Source organism: Fusarium vanettenii (genome assembly GCF_000151355.1).
Source record: "Fusarium vanettenii 77-13-4 chromosome 14 genomic scaffold NECHAsca_23_chr14_3_0, whole genome shotgun sequence".
Taxonomy (NCBI): domain Eukaryota; kingdom Fungi; phylum Ascomycota; class Sordariomycetes; order Hypocreales; family Nectriaceae; genus Fusarium; species Fusarium vanettenii.
The window spans coordinates 282,137-299,506 of NW_003315862.1; the positions used below are offsets into that span (position 1 = coordinate 282,137).

Consider the following 17,370-nt stretch of genomic DNA (forward strand, 5'->3'; position numbering starts at 1 on the left):
TGGACAAATCCACGCCAATGTGAACAACAAGCATCTCTCCCCAGGTATCTGTAAGTCCCCCGCAGTCTCATGAAACACGCATAGGTCGATGTCCCCCGCTAACACCACATGCCCCAGCCCAGGATGCTCCCCCGCCATATTCCACCGTCGACACCAGTCCCACGGCACCACCTCTGAGCGCCCTTGATCATGGCACATCATCTACTTCTAGCCTTGTTGGCGTCACCAGCTCCGAGGACAAGTATGCGTTCCTCTCCACATTTGACACCGTCTTCGTGATTGATGACTCTGGGTCCATGGCTGGCCGCTCATGGCGCGAAGTCCGCGATGCCCTTGGCACCATCACTTCCATCTGCACTTCCCATGATCCGGACGGTGTTGATATCTACTTCCTCAATCATCGCTCTTGGTCCTCGGGTAGCAGCACCCAAGCTCCCTGTGGATACACCAACATCCGCGATGCTAGTCAAGTGCAGCGCCTCTTTGCGTCCGTTCGTCCTTGCGGTGCCACTCCCACAGGTGCCCGGCTAGACAGCATCCTCAAGCCATATGTTGCCCATCTGGCCAACCAGCCTGGGAATATGGACGATACCAAGCCCCTCAATATCATTGTTATCACTGACGGATGTCCCACTGACGACCCTGAGGGCATCATTGTGCACTACGCCAAGAAGCTCGACCAGATAGGCGCGCCTCCTCACCAGGTTGGTATACAGTTCTTCCAGGTCGGCAACCACAGCGGGGCAGCCAACGCTCTTCGCGAGTTGGATGATGATCTCACCTCTCTCGGTATCCGTGACATGGTCGACACGGCCACTTGGAGCTCTACTGAGTCGGACGGGAAAAATGTCTTGACAGCCGATGACATCCTCAAAGTTGTTCTTGGCGCGGTCGTGCGGCGCTTAGACCGCAGGCCTACACGTAGGCCAGTAAACCAACGCTGTGATTGAGGCGCCTGGGAGCACGTCACCAACCGATACGGATGTTGATGGGCAGGTAATGAGCAAGTCGCCTAGAGGTGATGGCCGAGGAGAGTTGGGGTTGCCGAAGGCGTTGTGGAAGAAACATGCGGAAAGATCAGTCATAGCATGCCAGATAGTTGCTGTCATATCTGAGGAGGAGTATAGTGTTTTTATTTCATATGGTATGGTGAGAGTGGCGATTCTTGTCCAACTCACTTATCGCGTAGGTTGTGCTCCAAGCGGTGGAGGGCTGTATACCTCACTCCTGAGACGTCACACCAATAGTGAGGTCATCAAGTAAATAGAACTACAGCTCTGCAACCAATTTCATAGAACACCAGACCACTCCAACTCCCAAAACAAATTGGTCATGAAACCAAGCCTCACCCACATGGGGGGATCTATTACAAGTGGCCCAGAGGCCCTACCATGCACAACCACCCTTTCGCCAACCCCACTCTTTCGCCAGGCAAAAAAAAAAAAAAAAAAGCACCACCAAAACTCGTCAATTTCACTTACACGAAAGTTGGGCAAAATTAAATAGCTACCTAAAAGAAGTTACCTCTATTGATTATAGAAATGATTGGAGGTAAGTGTTTTGACTCTGTATGGCTGTGCGGGGTACGCGATATATACAGGCCGTGCTTTTGAAATATTGTCAGTTTAATCACCAAGCTCCTCACCGCTCTGTCTCGTGTTTTTTGGTCTTTGCCTTTGACAGCGGGAAAAAAATGTCTATCTCGCGGCTTCGATGGGAATATACAGAGGACGACATGGCTGAGGCTATATTGGATATTACTGATAATGGCTTTTCACCCTCTCAAGGGGCTGAGAGGCGGGGAGTGCCCCGAAGGACTCTCATCGGCAGACTTAACGGCCAGACAGCCGTAAAAGAACAGATTCAGCCTCGCCGACGTTTGTCCAAGAGTCAAGAGGACAGATTGGCTTCCTGGATCCTCCGTCAGGAATCTCTGGGCCATGCTCCGTCCCACAATCGGATCCGCGCTTGCGTCATGGGCCTGTTGAGACAGGAGGGCGAACACCCCGAGTTAGGACGCAATTGGGTGACTAGATTTATCAAGCGCCGCACAGACCTGACAGCCAAGATGGGCAGACGCCAAGAAGCCAAAAAGTTCGACTCTTTCACGCCTAAGGCAGTTCATTGGTACTTTGATATCAGGGAGGGCCAGTATGGCAGGATCAAGCCTGAAAACACCGTCAACGTTGACGAAGGGGGTATTATGACTGGTTTCGGTAAGCATCTATCTGTATACCTTGTCAGTGCTTGAAATTTGACCGACTAATCCTTTTTATTTAGGCTTAGATAGGCCGGTTGTTGGAAGCGCGGACCCAAGGCGGAAGGCATTTCTCAAGGGACCACAAACTCGAAACTGGACTTCATTTATCGAAGCTGTCACTGCTGATGGCCGCGTCTTAATCCCTGGAATAATCTTCAAGGGGAAAGAACTGCAGAAACAGTGGTATCTTGAGGAATTTAAGAAGATAGCAGACTGGTATTACATAACTTCGCCTAACGGGTGGACTGACGACCACATTGGCGTTGAATGGCTTGAAAGAGTCTATCTGCCCCAGACCAGGCCTGCCGACGACTCTGATGCGAGGCTGATCATTTTAGATGGTCATGGGAGTCATGCAACGGTATCTTCTTCATTTTCTTCAGCTCAAGATCACTGCTGAGCGACCGAAGGATGTATGGATGGCCACGTGCTTTTTGAACAACGTTTATTGTTGCTATCTGCCAGCACACTGCTCGGATGGGCCCCAGCCGTTGGGCAATGGAGTATTCAATGCCTCCAAAGCCGCATATCGACGAGAGTTGGAAAAGTTCGCTTCGTTGATTGATTCCACTCCAATGGACAAGGCCAATTTCATCAGGGCCTACGCCAAGGCTCGTCGAGTTGGAATGACTGAGAAGAACATACTCTCTGGCCGGAGGGTTACTGGTAATTGGCCCATCTCACATGCCAAAGCGCTGCGGCACCCGGAAATCCAACAAGATGGGCCGGATGGCAGCCCAAGAGCGACTCCCGAACCCAGGCCGTATTTTGATTCGGACGATACACCAAAGACGAGCCGTCAAATTCGTGATCTTGGGCTGAACAAAACACCAAAGACACGAGGACGGTATAACATAATAGCAAAGGGGTTTGAGTCTCAGCAGCAGACGGTAGCGGCGCATAGTGCGAGGATTGCTAGCCTGGAGGAGGAATTGGCTCGCCTGAAGAGAGGGAAGAAGAGGAAGGCGGTGCCGAATCCTAACAAACGTTTTATGACTCTTGGCGAGACTCTAGTTGCTGAGGAAGCCATATCCGAAAAGGAGAGTCAAAATATGCCTGTTGCGGTGGAATGTGGCCGTTCAGGGGAGCCGGAGTCAGAATCGGAGGCTGCGTCGGTCATTGAAGCCAGAGGAAACCATACCCCATCAACTAACCACGCGGTCAGGGCGGCTTATCAAAAGACCCAGGATTCAATAGAGGGATGCAACTATTATTCTATTATTCACAGGACGCAAATTCTTGCACGCACCTATCAATTTGGCCAAGTTCTGTGTAAGTGAACTTGTTGATTTTTGGTGGTGCTTTTTTTTTTTTTTTGCCTGGAAAAAGGGTGGTTGTGCATGGTATCGTATTGTTCTGCTGGCTTTAAAGCCGCACGACCTGTTGATGTCCATTGGGAAACCTCTCTATAAACTTATATGCTGTCCGGTTAGGTGGGCTATAGCCTTATGGGCTTGCGTGCCGTCCCTTTTAAGAATTATGGTGGTTCATACTTCGTGTTTTAGCTGTGAAAAGAGGACGGACGCTCGTTAGACACCCAGCCGCAATTCCCAGGCATGGCTCAATAACGGTCCAGATGGCCACATCCCTGCCCCAGAACGACTCTCAGTATCAAAGAAAGAAGAATGGATAGGAGGAACTCACACCGTCTTATACAAAAACTCCTTGGTGATTTCTAGGCCCTTGATGAACGGTATCCGAATAATAATAGCAATACCGGCTCTGCTCGTCGCATTAGTCGGGGTTTCAGTCTACCACCTGGCAGTTATCAACTAAAGGCCACTTACAAAACTCCGAGGCTCGTCAGTCCAATGATGATGATTTTCGACCGCCGCGAGATGCGAATGTTCCAAAGAATTACCGCCGGCATCAAGGCAATGATCCAGTCACTGATGCCAGCAATAGCACTCAGGGCTATCGCAGTAGTAGTCACGCGAGAGCTTTCGCATGAGCCTTTGTTGTTGATGCTACGGAACTGTTCCCAATAGTATGCTGGAGGAGAACACTGAAACAAGCTGGCGAAGAAGTAAATGATGGATGCTACGCTTACAATAGTCAAGCTCGCATAGATGATTCGTTTAGGCGTCCTGCTTCTGCAAATCCGAAGAATATACAGGCTAATAGAGACCCTTACTAGGATCGACAATACTCCGTAGATGAGCTCGCCGAAGTACCACGACTGCATACCCACGATGGCTTCTTGCATGGTGAGATTGTCCGTGTATTTGCCAATGCCACCAACAACCGTGCCTCGAAACACAAAGATGGCCAAGCTAGTATAAAGACCCTAGCTCAGATCAGCTCTAGTTTTCCCGTTTTCAAAGCTTCTCCTCGGGCTACTTCAGAGTGACTGGAGGCATAGGACAAGAAGAGGAATCCACGTATACCCTTAATCAAAAGATAGAAGCCAAGATCATCGAGGTAACTTACAACAGACAAGTACATGAACCAGTCATCCATAGTACATGACTTTCTAATTATCCCTACCCATGCCCGAAGAATTGCGGTGATCCACACTAGGAGTAAGCAACAAAGCTGAATGATAAATAGACTCGTTCCTTTTCCGCTGGTGCCGAAAGCCATAGTTTTTGATTTCTTGATCACTACTAGCGAGTGCCAAACTATGTGGGTTGAATTGCGAGGCAAGTTTTATCAGACACTTATGCTGGTTCCGCCCTTGACTTAAATGCTTGCGGGTCATCTGCCGTGAATTATCACATAGCGCTAAGTATTTAGGTACAAATAGAACTGTAATCTCACCTCGGTAGCTTATTCTGGCTGTACTAAGCAATAGTTCCAACTTAGGCCGTAACTACCCAACTGACTCCCAAAGCTATTGCCCTACCATTGTTCAATTTCCACTGCTACAATCAGACCTAATATTTGTGAGGATATGTAGAACAAGTCAAGATTGGTGAATCGACATCATGAGACATGGCAATGCAAATGGTCAAATGCTATACTGAGGAAGCGACAGTTCTCTATGGAATTAAAGACAGAAGTTTTGGACCAGAACGTCGAAGCGTTCCAGAATTTGAGGTAAATCGCAAAGAGAAGACATTTTCGGACCTTGAAACCTACATCCTTGGTAAGTGAACGGAGCCAGTGTATCATACGGTGACCTATATATCCCGTCTCCTTATGAATATCTATTCGATCAGGAAAGTTTCTATTGAGCCAACAGAATCTATTCATTCAAGTTTCACATTATCATTGCCCACGCCCTGTTAGATGATGGCAAACCCATCAGCCTTCGGTACAGCGTCGCCTCCTCATGTTATGGCCCCTTCTTCGACGGAAGTCCGTCAGTTGGTGCGACTTCTACACGGCCGGAACCGCTTTCTGGCAGTAGAGAACGAGAGGCTCCTAGAAGAGTATAAAACCTTGAAAAAAGAGGTCATAACGAGGCCCTCGTCTCGTCGCAGCACTGATTAGTCAGCCTAGGAGAAGAGCAAATCAAGCTACTAGAGACAATCATTCAAGTTCAACGCGAAGGAGGACCTTAGTCAACGCCCTTTATGATTGATGAAAGGATCGAATTTCAGCCTCAAGCCTTTAGTTCTCCGTTGAACACCCCGCCAGAGCTGCTTCCACAATCGCGTCAAATGCTGGTTGCTGAGGCGCCGAAGGATGAAGAGCGGCGACCAATCAATCAAGATGATCAGATAGTCTGGCCTGGACACGGCCAAGGGCATGGCTCGGAAGACGAGGGTCATCCTGCTTCATACTATTAACTATTCGCGAGTTTACGCTGTTAAAATCCGTTCTAGCTAGTGAAGCAATGAAAGTGCAATCACAACTAAGCTTATCTTTTAGGTAAAATTTGATGAACCATAGATGGATGATCATAAAATGGAGAGAAAATGAGAAAAGGCCATATGTCAAAACATCACGAGCAAGACACTTTTTTTTTTTTCATGTATCTATAGTTTAATACTAAATTGATTCTCATCTAGTCACCAGAAATTGGAAGATGTCTGCAATCATAGGCACTTCGAAAATTCGTGGTAAATTTATCTAACGGATTGGATAGAACGTTACGCTGTTCTACACTAGATATATCATGGCACTTGGACCTTCTTGTCTTAGAATATGTCACGAGCATAATACGAGACATTGACATCGACCTCTCGTCTACATGAGAAAAACTCAAACCGAAAGCCATCCTCTGTTGAACATACCGTCACGATATTCGACTATCGTATTGTCTTCAACCAAAAGGTTCGTTGCCTGTGCCAAACATCTCCATTGGGTCTATTGTTCCACCTTCTCCCGTCCCTCCATGATGCGCTTGGTCTTGTTTTTCTTGTGTTATAGAGAACGTCCGCTGGATAAGGGGTGATAAAAATCTGGCGGCTAATGCCTGCGGCAGCTCTTGTATTCTGCAACATTTAGCCTCTTGATGTATATCCTTAGATAAAGGTGACGACTCACATATTCTGCAATGTGGAGACCCTGCAAACAACTTAGTCAGAAAAAAAAGGAAGAAAGCGAAAGTCCACGATTGATACGTACTTCTGCAGGATTAACACGTACTGCTGAGCCAATTCCCTCGTTCTGTTTGTATAACGGTAAGCATAGAGAGGGGGAAACGCGAGATCTCTCGCATTATTCAGAGTACGGACCTCTTATCCAATTCAAGAAACCTAAGAAAAACAAAGAGTCAGCCGTATGATGCTTTGAATGTGGCAATAAGGGCAACCCAGATGGGAGGGGTGTTGGGGAGAATCACCGTTCGCTTTGATCTCTGCGAGACCCAACAATCAGATCCTTGATCTGCTCCAGCTCCGAATGACTTGGACTGGTATTCTCCTCGCCAGAATCGCTGGCAGAGCCGCCATCATAATGGCCACCATAATCACCTCTGCTGTCTGTTCAGCTTGTGCTTATAAGAGCGGTTCTTAATGCTGATATAAAACGAACCTTTCGGATTCATAGTCAGGGCTTTCACCTTCTACGGGTTGCTCAGCCCGAGACCGCGGCCCGTAGTCTCCTCCTCGATCATCGCTGGCGGAGTGATCCGCACGCCGGGCAACTCTCTTTGGTCTCGGATGGGTCGACCTAGGTGGGTCTATGTCTTGAAAGTGACGAGACCGAACACGTGACGTCCGGGCTCTCCGATGCCGAGCTAGGGGGTATGGTCGTGCACGAGAGTCATGATGCTTTCGCGGATGTTTCATGACGAGATGCACGGTCGAAATTAGGAGTGAAAACTATGCTTAGGAAAAATGGACACAAGAAGCAGGGCATGAAACTGCTCGATTATCGGGCGCAATCAGCAGCATTCGAAATATATACTTGTCGACCTACTTCGGCTGTGCGGTACAGCTTGAACCGGTAATGATGAACCCCACCAACATGCACAGCAGGAGTCCCGGATGCAGCCTCAAGGATGGCTCTTGGCAGGCTCGGGCAGCTGCTTGTCTTGTATGGTCCCCTCACCCAAGAAGAGCAGAAACTGGCTGTTGTACCCGCACGCGCCGGAGCTGCCATTGTTTGTAAAACGAGCTGCGAGTTTTTTACCCATCAACTGACCGGTGTTGTGCTATTCCCCACTCCATTACTTGCTCTTCTCTGTAGCTCGGATTGGAAGGGCAAAAAAAGCCCGCCGTTTCGCGCCGGGGTATCATTGCCACGCCGAAAGCTGAAAAGCGGCGAATTCGGCGGTCCTATCGGGGAACTCATCCTTGACGGGCCGGGGTGGAGAAGTGCTGAAATTAGAGTGGCTCCAATAGAAACGGCAGTTGCAGCCAGGGCCACTTGACTTTGACAGGCGGGACTGATCATCACGTCGGAAATCAGCCGCAACGATGGATGATGTTTAATGTGGCTACGAAATGACAAATCGATGTAGATTGTCCCATATCATGAAAGTTGACAGGTCACGTAGATTACGAGGACAGTCGGAGGCACCGAGTCAGGAAGGAGGGCAAAGCGCAGGGAAACCAATATTGACTTTTCTCCACTGAATTAGTCTATCAACGCGTGCTGTGGCAGAGAGCCGAAAAAGAAGGGCCTCGTTCCGTACGACTCGTGGACATACAGGGATCCTGGGAAAGAGTTTTCTGACCGTTGTAACGACATACCACCCCGCCGATCGTGCGTGCTGCGCAAGGGTTCGATTCGGCTGTCATACCTGCATTGCAACACCTGCATGTAGACGCGGTCACGTTACTTGCTCTTATTTTTTTTTTTTTTATTTTTTTTTTTTAAGGCTCCAGAAAAGAGAGCAGTTCGGTAGCTTGACCATGAGGTCGAGAATATACGATACCAAAATACACACACTGAAATTGCTTAAACTACTCGGCGCTACGGACCTGATTCTCGGGGTAAGGGACTAGGGATCATCGAGCCCTTGAGAAGGGCTTTGTGCGTAACGAAGCTGCGGAGCCGCGCGCACATGGCCAGATCTGAGCATGACACGCAGCTCTGATCTCAAGGAACGCTCGGGGGTTAATTCGGCATCTCGGGCCCTTTGCAGCTCTCCGTCGCAGTGGAAGGGAGCATCTTCACAACCATGTGTGGGGATGCTTTCCAAGATGTCCGGTTCCGCGAGGTGGGCGGTCCCACTAATGAGGTAGGATCCTTTGTGGAGATTTTCTTAAAGGCGAAAGAGGTCAAGGTGACAGAATGCCGTATGTGAGATGCAACGCAACAGCCAAAATGAGACAGTGAGGATGCACGAAATATTGTCTTGCTGAACAGTGGGGTGGGTTAATCTCCGTAGAGTCCTGTCGCCTATGGGAGCCTCTATTTCACTTAATTGTCCTGGGGTGCACAAATGCCATGTCTGAGCCCGTTCCCTGACAATGTAGAATTGAGCATGCGAAACGGAGAGCCAAGTTTTCACTTCTTCATAGCGGCTTACAAGGCCTCCTGGTGGCTATAGCGGTGCCAGTGGCGCGTGTATCGGCCCTGAGCCGGTGCAACTGCTCGATGGCGACACTGCCGCGGTTCAGCCGGCTTGAAGATCTCGCTCCATGCGCACAGGCAGCTAAGTTAGTGAGGCCGCTACCGGCCGTTACTAGCTGACGTGACCGGAACAGGGCATCGTAGGTGGGTGTAGGAACTATTCCGAGGCCGATGAAGACGCTACAGATGTAGTCTGGTCGGAAGTCCTCCCCGTGATGACCAGTGATTGCACCGATTCAGCCGTAATACGGCATTTCGCTTCGTTGCTTTCACCAAGTGGGCACCGGAGGGTAGGGGATTGTCTTCCGCGCAATTCAATCGCAAAGTGGGATTTCGATGCGCGAGTGCAACGGCCGATCTAGATCTGGTCAAGCACGTACCCCAACAGGGATCGGAAAACGACTGAACAAGGCAAGCGGGGGACAAGTGGGGGAGAAAGGACCCTCGCCGACTGTCACTTACTGTTGGTTCTAAAACACGCCCAATGTGGACTTCCTTCATATTCCCCTCCCATCTTCTGGCCTATCTCGACCTTTACACCGTCCCGACATTCTGGTAACGAGCGAATATGGCGAAATTGAGCTGGCGACAGAGGGCATGGGTCGTCCAGAATGGACTTCACAGTGGTCAACCTTGGCAATGGCCCGTCGGGGACAGCGGCCGTCCGTTTCGAGACTCGATATCGCACCTAGACGATTCCGCACGACTGTTCAAAAACTGGGCACGATACCGGCGAGATGACCGAAAAGAAATGGGTTGAGGTGGTAGTTGTTTTCGCTCTTGGAAGAGGAGAAACGTCCGCCAAAAAACATCTTCGTCAACTGCACGGGATGGCCTGCAGGAAGCCTCGTTCGAGGGGGTCTTCTCGCCCGAGAGAGTCTCGCCCCAGAGAGCCCGGCCTAAGACGGGAGCATCCAGGAGACCCTGTTCCAGCAGAGTCTCGTCCGAAAGGGCCTCGACCATGGGATCCTGCGTGGGTGGGCCAGGCGATGCGAAAGAGAGGCATGACTGCGATACACAAGAATTACAAGTTTGGCAAAGAATGCAACACTACGGCTATCTTGTTCTTTTACAACAAGATCCACGACTTCTGGGACGGCTCAGTCTACAACCCAGAGGGTGAACCGCTGCCAGAGGCGAACGCAATCGTACGCACAAAGCCACAATGGTACCTTTTGTTTTTTTTCCCCGGCGGATGGCTAATAATGCTGGCGGCTACAGATACGAGATATACTGAAAAGACAAGTCGTGTCCGAGTCCGATGGCGAGCTCGTCCGACACACGGCGAAAGAAAGGAAGCAGATGGCCAAGCCAAAGCCCTACAAAGTGCAAAAGCAGACAACGGAGCGCAACCTGCGGCGCAGAAAGCCACCTGCGGATGCCCAGCGAGCATCACACGCCTCCCCAGCCCTCACGCAGATCACAGTTGCGGGAAGCGAGTCAGTACTTGGGGATCGAGGTGCGAGCATATGGAGCCTGCCGGGTACCCCTGCGTCACCGATCGTTGGACCGCTGGACAACTGCGATGACAATGAACACGAAGAGCCCGAGGACGACTGCGTCGACGAAGAGATTGCCCCGACTGTTCTTGCCGTTTCCGCAGCGGATCACGGCCAGGATGTGTTCCGTCGCCAACAGGAACCACGCACATCTCCACCTGCGATTGAACACGGTGCCGGGCGTGAGCCCTATGAGGCGGCAGACGGCGGCGCAGCTTTCACGCATGATGGAGCAGGCGAATCAATCCACTTCGAAGAGCCCCAGGAGCAGCCAGCGCCCTACGAATTCAGCGCGATGATGGCCGGCGACGACGCTTGGATGAACATGGACATGTCCATGGCAGGCTTTCAGGGCACGGCAGACTTTGGCGTGGACGGCCTCAATGATCTGAATTTGGACATCGACATGGCCATGAACATGCACAGCAATGCTGGCGAGCTGCAAGAGCCCCCGGGCAGCCATAGTCCGAAGGCGATCACCGCGACCTTGTCTACGACCAGCGCCGTTGCGTCAGCTGCATCTCCTCCTGAAGCAGCTGGCGGAAACCGGCAGACCAGCAGCGCGACCACAACCGACGAGTCAGCGCCACAGGTAGCTCCCGAACCGGACCGGCCGGCTACGGCCAGCCCCAGCGACGAGACGACCAGAGCATCGCAACCAGCGCCAATTGACTCTGCACAACCACCAAACCCACCCGTCACCACGACTCAAGCTCCATACCGCTGTACGCCGGAAGAGGCACTGATGGCCATGCAACAAGCTCTAGTCGGCCTGATCGCTGAAAGAGGCTGGAACTTGGGCCCCTACCAAGATTTTGGCGGGATAAGAGAATCCCATGCACCAGTAAACATGTCGATCCCCGTTCTGGCTTAAGTGAAATACGAAGGGTGAGTGAGTAGAGAGGTGTCGAGCGGCGCGGGGTCCACCGTTGGACGAAGGATGCCGGCACAGATCATCAATCGGATCTCGACTGAAAGGCGGCAGAAGTGTGGGAAGCATGAAATGGCCTTGTCCTTGGTACCCCTGGCGTACATGTTTGACTCTCCGTTCTCTGTATCTATGACTCTGGCAGGCGAGGACCCATGGTTGTCCACATAATTTGACGCCATCGAATCACATTTTTCAGATTCGAGGATTCGCTCGGCAGGGATAAAGGTCGACCGGCGCTAGGGAGAGGGGAGGGAGCGAACAGAGCGCTTGGGATACCTTGCCATTTCTTATATCCTGCTTGCCGTTGCCGTCCCCTCATTGCCGTCTCCTCGAGGCTTTCCATATGTGAGAGGATTAGGCACAAAGTCCTGCCGTGGACGCTAGGGCCCGTAGAAAGAGCCTTGCTCACCCTTAGAGCAGAAGTCTGAAATAGATCAAAAAAGAGAGTTCAAGAAAGAATCGATCGATTCCCGGTTGGCTGCCAGCTGACCCTCCAATGAAGAAGCCATTGCTGGACTTGGACCTATCCGCCATGTGACACATCATGAGTGTAGCTAAGCGCGCAGATAGTTTCTCGTCTATAAGTAGACTCGTGTCACGCCTTCGTGTGGGCTTGCACTGATTTTGATGTCGACGGAGATGAAAAAACCAGAGTCCATGTCACGGCATCACCCTGCCAACTGCATGTGACCCGCACTCTGTACATAGCATCCACCCATTGTGGCATCTCCATACTTCCTCCCTCAAGGCACAACTACGTTGTTTACCCATACCCACGTTCACCCCGTGATAGTCCACCCGTATCGCTACAAGTCCTTGCCCGCCCAGGCCATTTGGCGGCAGCTCAGGAATGAGGAAGCGGTCACAACGAAGCCGGATATCTTATGCCTACTTGCGACGGCAAAAATGGGCCAAGAACAAGACCTCTTATGCCCCTAGCGCTGGCAGAGGCAGGGTTCAAAGCCACTCCACGAAAACCCACATATAGATTCACATATGGATCCATATCAGATACACTCCATTCCATCAGACCCTGTTGTGGATTTACTACCACTCCACAGCAGCCGGCCACATATGGGAATTGTGGAATGCAGTGGATATTCCTTAAGGCCCTGATCAGGAACGGGGCTCTGAGAGATCCCCGTTGCAAGATGGGACAAGCTGGCGCATAAAATTAGCTTGGCCAGCGTCCCGTACCAAAACCCCGTTGCGTGAACGCTCTGTTACACCCTTCACGGGGGTGAATCATTTTGACTCACGATTTCTGGTATGATCATCATAATTTTGACCTCATTGAGCAAGTCCGCAACGTGCGGGAGAAGGTGGCGAGAAGGAGACTTATCATTATGTGCACATATGCTCTTAGGACAGTTGATGCTTCTATTGCCTGCTGGGACTGGTGCTGGATTGAGCTTGGTGCGTCTGATAGGCATTTATCTGTTGGAATAATTGGGAGCTTCCCCCTCACTTCAGGGTCACATCACAAAGTCCTAGATTGAAAGTTGAAAGTCCTAGATGGAATCGCATGGGATATAAACCTCTAGGGAGCTCTCACCATGATAATAATAATAATAACCTTGATTTTATCAATTACACCCAGCATCACTGCGCAATTCGACAACATTTATCCCGAAAACTCAAAGTCGGGATCACTCAGAACCCCGTTCCTGATCAGGGCCTAAATCTTAGCCGAGGTTTTACAAATGCCGCCGGGCCACTAGTTAATAGGTTGAGTCTGAAGCCGAAGGTGCATACTAACTAATATAGCAGGTCTAAGACAACGCATACTTGTACTTTGGTCCCCTGTCCAGCACCAGGAATAGCCGTTCAGCTGTTCCGATTATGCTGCTCGCAACCGCCAGACTTTACGCAGTTGGCTACGTGCAGGATTGATTGGTAGTTGGATCATAGACCGGCAGAGCCTTGGAGGGAATAATGGCGATTTGTCGGGGGTTGAGTTTTGCACGGGACTTACTCCCTTCCCCGGTATGTGGAAATCCTTTCCACATTGTGGATTCACATCCATAATGGATCCATATCTATCCATTCCACCGTCGTGATCTTAGTCACCACCCACATCCACCCCACACCCCCGGATGTGCAGTGGAGCGTAGTGGCCCTGAACCCTGTGAAGGGTAAACCTTTAGAATGGTGCTATTAGAAGCATCAGGGTAAAACTGAGTATGAAGTGTTATTAAGATCTCACTTCTGGCTTGGGCTAGCTGCGATTATTCTAAATGGCTATAGCTCATGCTAGAAATACCCGCTGCAAAGTAAATATTGTGAACGAGCAAGTGTTTAGGAAGTTTGGCCGAGAATACAAGCCAGACCTGACTGATCCCCTGGCCCGCCGCAAGATAAGATAAATGCAATGCTAGCCTATTGCCATGCATCCAAGGCTACCCGAGACCGGAATACTGCAGGCCTCTTGCTGAGTTGATAGCCATCTAATATAGTAAGAAAGAGGAGGCTGACTTTTAACTGCCACAAGAAATTCGTCATTAGTGCTATATCACGCGTCATTGTACATCAATCATCACGTTTTAATTTGAGTTTAAAGGTCTACTAGATATCGTAGCTCTAGCACCGGGACAGACAGCCAGAACCTAAATGGCTCCGTGAAAAACTACTCAATAATAATAGCATCTAGTTACTCGTCTTCTACACTAAGCTTTCAAACTCCATTCATAGGTCCTTAAAACTCCAGAGACCGCGCATTTTGTGTCCACGGAGAACAACCTATGACTCGGTAAACAAGATGGTCTCGCAAGAACAACATAACGTGGTTGAAATTGACCAACCCGCGAGGAAGCTCATATAGCTAAACGGTCCGTAATCAGACGAATGCATCTCTGACCGCAGACGAATTAGTTTATAAGACGCGCTCTTAATCTTTTAAAGCGGGCTCTGTCTTAGAGTAAGGGGCCATGGACCGCAGTAATTATGCTACGATCGACAACGGCCAAGGCTCGGCTGATAAGCCCCAGGGGTCTTTGAGATCAATGACCAGGTGGAAGAGGCTGAAGTCTTTTCTTCCAAAGTCATCCACACAGCCGGCTACTTACTTTCCCATCCGTAACTGCAAATCCATCCAGCCCGCCGGCAAGCACACCGCGGATCTCGAAGCAGAACCCGGCTCTGGCAGTGAGGAGAACTTGAACAAAGCAGAGACTTACCCTATGCCTTGTACAAGCCCCATTTCCATTCTATTTACGCACAACCAGCCCTGTCGCGAATTTGGCGAGGATGAAGACTTTCGCTGTTTGTGGTTGTCTTCGAGTGAAGAAGATGACGAGGATTACGACATGGATGAAGATGAGATATCTGTGTCCTCATGGCCGCAGCCAGTGTAGGATATCATGTGCCCTGCGGGTTTGCTTTGTTGAGAAATAGCCATCGATCTATCTTACGTCGGAAGTCTAGGCCGCAGTGGGTCATAACAGCCGGATTTGCAGCCTAGTAATCCATTTCGCGCAAATTCAATAATCCGCAAGAGCTCTTATAGAAGGGCTTTAACACTCGCAGAGGCGCTGCCTGTCATCTTGGAAACAAACGTATTGTTAAAAATGGCTAGGTGCTGGATGTGTGGGGGACTATGAACACAGGGAAACTCTCCCAGTTCAGTCCCCATAATGCTGGCGTTGCAGTCTAGCGAAAGTTCCGTTTATCCCTTACGATGGGAGTTGCCGCCATCTCAGAAGCAGCTTTTTTCAAGGCCACCACGACCTTATTTCCCTCTCCCAAGGCTATCACGGCATCTTCCATAGCGCTTGCAGATCTTGTTGACCTGCTATTGTGATATTGAAGCTTAGGTATCTGTACTGGATAAACTTTAGTTGTGTTACAGTTGTATTATTTCAGTTGGGTTGCTCTACCCCCCGGCTCCCTTCCTGGGGGGGCTCATAGAGCCTTTTGGGCAAGTGAAAATCCCTAAATCGCTATTTTTGTTTCTCCCGTACCAAACTCCACATCCAGGTTAACTAGATAGCCTTGAATTTAGGCAGTATACCGGTAGCATCCATATCGGATCTCAGAGAATAGCGCTGACGTCCTAATCTTGCCACAGACGTTTTCAAAACAGCGTCTTATTGACCAAGTCATGTATGCTTAGCCGTTTAGCAAAGACCGAACTGACCATTCGTGAGTGCTAATCATGACATCTGCCCGCCGCCCACCCAATTCCAAGTTTCAGTCAACTCCTATCTATCCCTTTATTTTCTCAAATTATCCTCTTTCTGCATCGAATAGGTACTTGGACCGCCCAGCGACACCATAGCCGCCGCACATTTTGTTTGGGGCGTTCTAGCTAACTGGCACCCTTACGAAATGGCCAGGACGCAAGTCGAACCTTGTCCCATGAACTCACAACCCGCCCAACCTCAGAGTATGGCATGCCGGAGCGTCACAGCAACGGGCTGGAAATATCGACCGTTTGGTGTCAAGAATGGCCAACAGCAAATACCGGCACCAAGGAATGGAGTGGCCAGCCCACCGATCCACGGCCCCGCAGGGATGGTTTCTAAAACGGGCTTCCACTGGGGAGACCACCGCCCCGCCATCTACACGCGTCAGCAGCCGGAACATCATTCCAATTTGGCGTCACTACCAACGTGGCCTGTCTACCCTGCCGACTTGGAGGTCCAGAGACAGAACCAAGGCGAGATTTATCGCATGAGCTGGTATGGAGCCTCTCCTGCAGCTGCAGGAGGAACCTCCTGGCCGCAACAAGCCCAACAATCATCTCCAACGACGACAGCGTTGTGCCTGCCCGGAACATCGAATCAGATGCCACCGCCTCTGACAGGTGACCTATCAGGAACCAATCGAATAACAGCTGGTGATCAAGCTGAAAAGAAGCCTGGACCAGCTGCTCGTCCGACTCGAGTCGCATATCCCCACCAACGGGGGATGATGTCCATTTGGCGCGCTAAAAATCGTCCAGGCAGTCAGCCGCAGGCAAAGTCCAGGCTACGACACGTAACGCATAGCAAAGACACGAATGAAAACCAAGCGTCGGGGGTACCTAATCGGACGGATAGGGTCTCGAAGGTGCCCTTCAATCGAGAGCGTCGACTTAATCAGGCTGGGCCGGGAACAGCTTTCCCTGCGGGCTTAGAGCGGGTAGTGATGGAACTCCCCCCTATTAGAGAGTGCTTTCCCGATGTTTTTGGGAATATCGACTGCGCTTCCGCAAACCGTTGAGCTGGGCCGGGATAGGTTTGGTTCTGCACTTTGTAAAATAGCCATAACATTAAAACGCTGCTTGAAACGCCTGCCCATTGCCTGGTTCCTATCTATCTTTGGTATCAAGCCAGCTCCCGGCTTTGCGATTTCTGTGCGAGCCTTCACAGTCTCTACGCAAATCAAATGTAGTGAGCATATGAGAGAATTGACGCCTTAGAGAACTAGCTTCGGAATACCATGTTTCGCGCCAAGGTGACGTGAAACGCCATGTTCTTTCAATGCAACTTTACAATGATGGTAAAAAATTGCAGGTTATAGTAAGGTATAATTCAGGCCAAGCCTTGAAGCTGTCGTAATGATCTGAGGGAAGGATAGAACGTAGGGTTGGAGCTCGCTGATGAATCCATTGGAAGTAGGAGGTTCGATACTCATCCTTCTTCGTTGAGGACGGAGGGTAACGGAGAAACCAGCCCTTGCATCGAGGAGGAACATCAGTCATCGACACCTACATCGTTGGCACAGACCCAACAGGTCTGGAAAATGGAACGCGTTTCACGTTCCAGCCAAACATGGTCAGTTCGGAA

At 50.4% G+C, this 17,370-nt stretch overlaps 5 protein-coding genes across 5 annotated transcripts; 3 read left to right on the plus strand and 2 right to left on the minus strand.

Moving 5' to 3' along the window:
* Nucleotides 1-221: 221 nt before the first annotated feature.
* On the plus strand, nt 222-917 carry NECHADRAFT_6600 (uncharacterized protein; the record flags this gene model as incomplete). The annotated part of the gene is made up of 1 exon (XM_003044221.1): nt 222-917. A coding segment is annotated over one exon (696 nt), but the record flags the coding sequence as incomplete, so codon positions are not given.
* Nucleotides 918-3,900: 2,983 nt separating this feature from the next.
* On the minus strand, nt 3,901-4,843 carry NECHADRAFT_88487 (uncharacterized protein; the record flags this gene model as incomplete). Its single annotated transcript, XM_003044269.1, has 4 exons — nt 3,901-3,982; nt 4,048-4,235; nt 4,311-4,547; nt 4,691-4,843. 4 exons carry the CDS (start codon nt 4,841-4,843, stop codon nt 3,901-3,903), a joined length of 660 nt encoding a protein of 219 aa, XP_003044315.1.
* Nucleotides 4,844-6,470: 1,627 nt separating this feature from the next.
* Nucleotides 6,471-7,440, minus strand: NECHADRAFT_88488 (uncharacterized protein; the record flags this gene model as incomplete). Its single annotated transcript, XM_003044270.1, has 6 exons — nt 6,471-6,642; nt 6,695-6,715; nt 6,776-6,817; nt 6,886-6,906; nt 6,993-7,124; nt 7,184-7,440. 6 exons carry the CDS (start codon nt 7,438-7,440, stop codon nt 6,471-6,473), a joined length of 645 nt encoding a protein of 214 aa, XP_003044316.1.
* A 2,469-nt stretch (nt 7,441-9,909) lies between these two features.
* On the plus strand, nt 9,910-11,545 carry NECHADRAFT_88489 (uncharacterized protein; the record flags this gene model as incomplete). The annotated part of the gene is made up of 2 exons (XM_003044222.1): nt 9,910-10,320; nt 10,394-11,545. The coding sequence occupies 2 exons, from the start codon at nt 9,910-9,912 to the stop codon at nt 11,543-11,545; spliced, it is 1,563 nt and encodes a 520-aa protein (XP_003044268.1).
* Nucleotides 11,546-15,928: 4,383 nt separating this feature from the next.
* NECHADRAFT_88490 (uncharacterized protein) lies at nt 15,929-16,804 on the plus strand (the record flags this gene model as incomplete). The annotated part of the gene is made up of 1 exon (XM_003044223.1): nt 15,929-16,804. The coding sequence occupies one exon, from the start codon at nt 15,929-15,931 to the stop codon at nt 16,802-16,804; it is 876 nt and encodes a 291-aa protein (XP_003044269.1).
* Between the last annotated feature and the right edge of the window lie 566 nt (nt 16,805-17,370).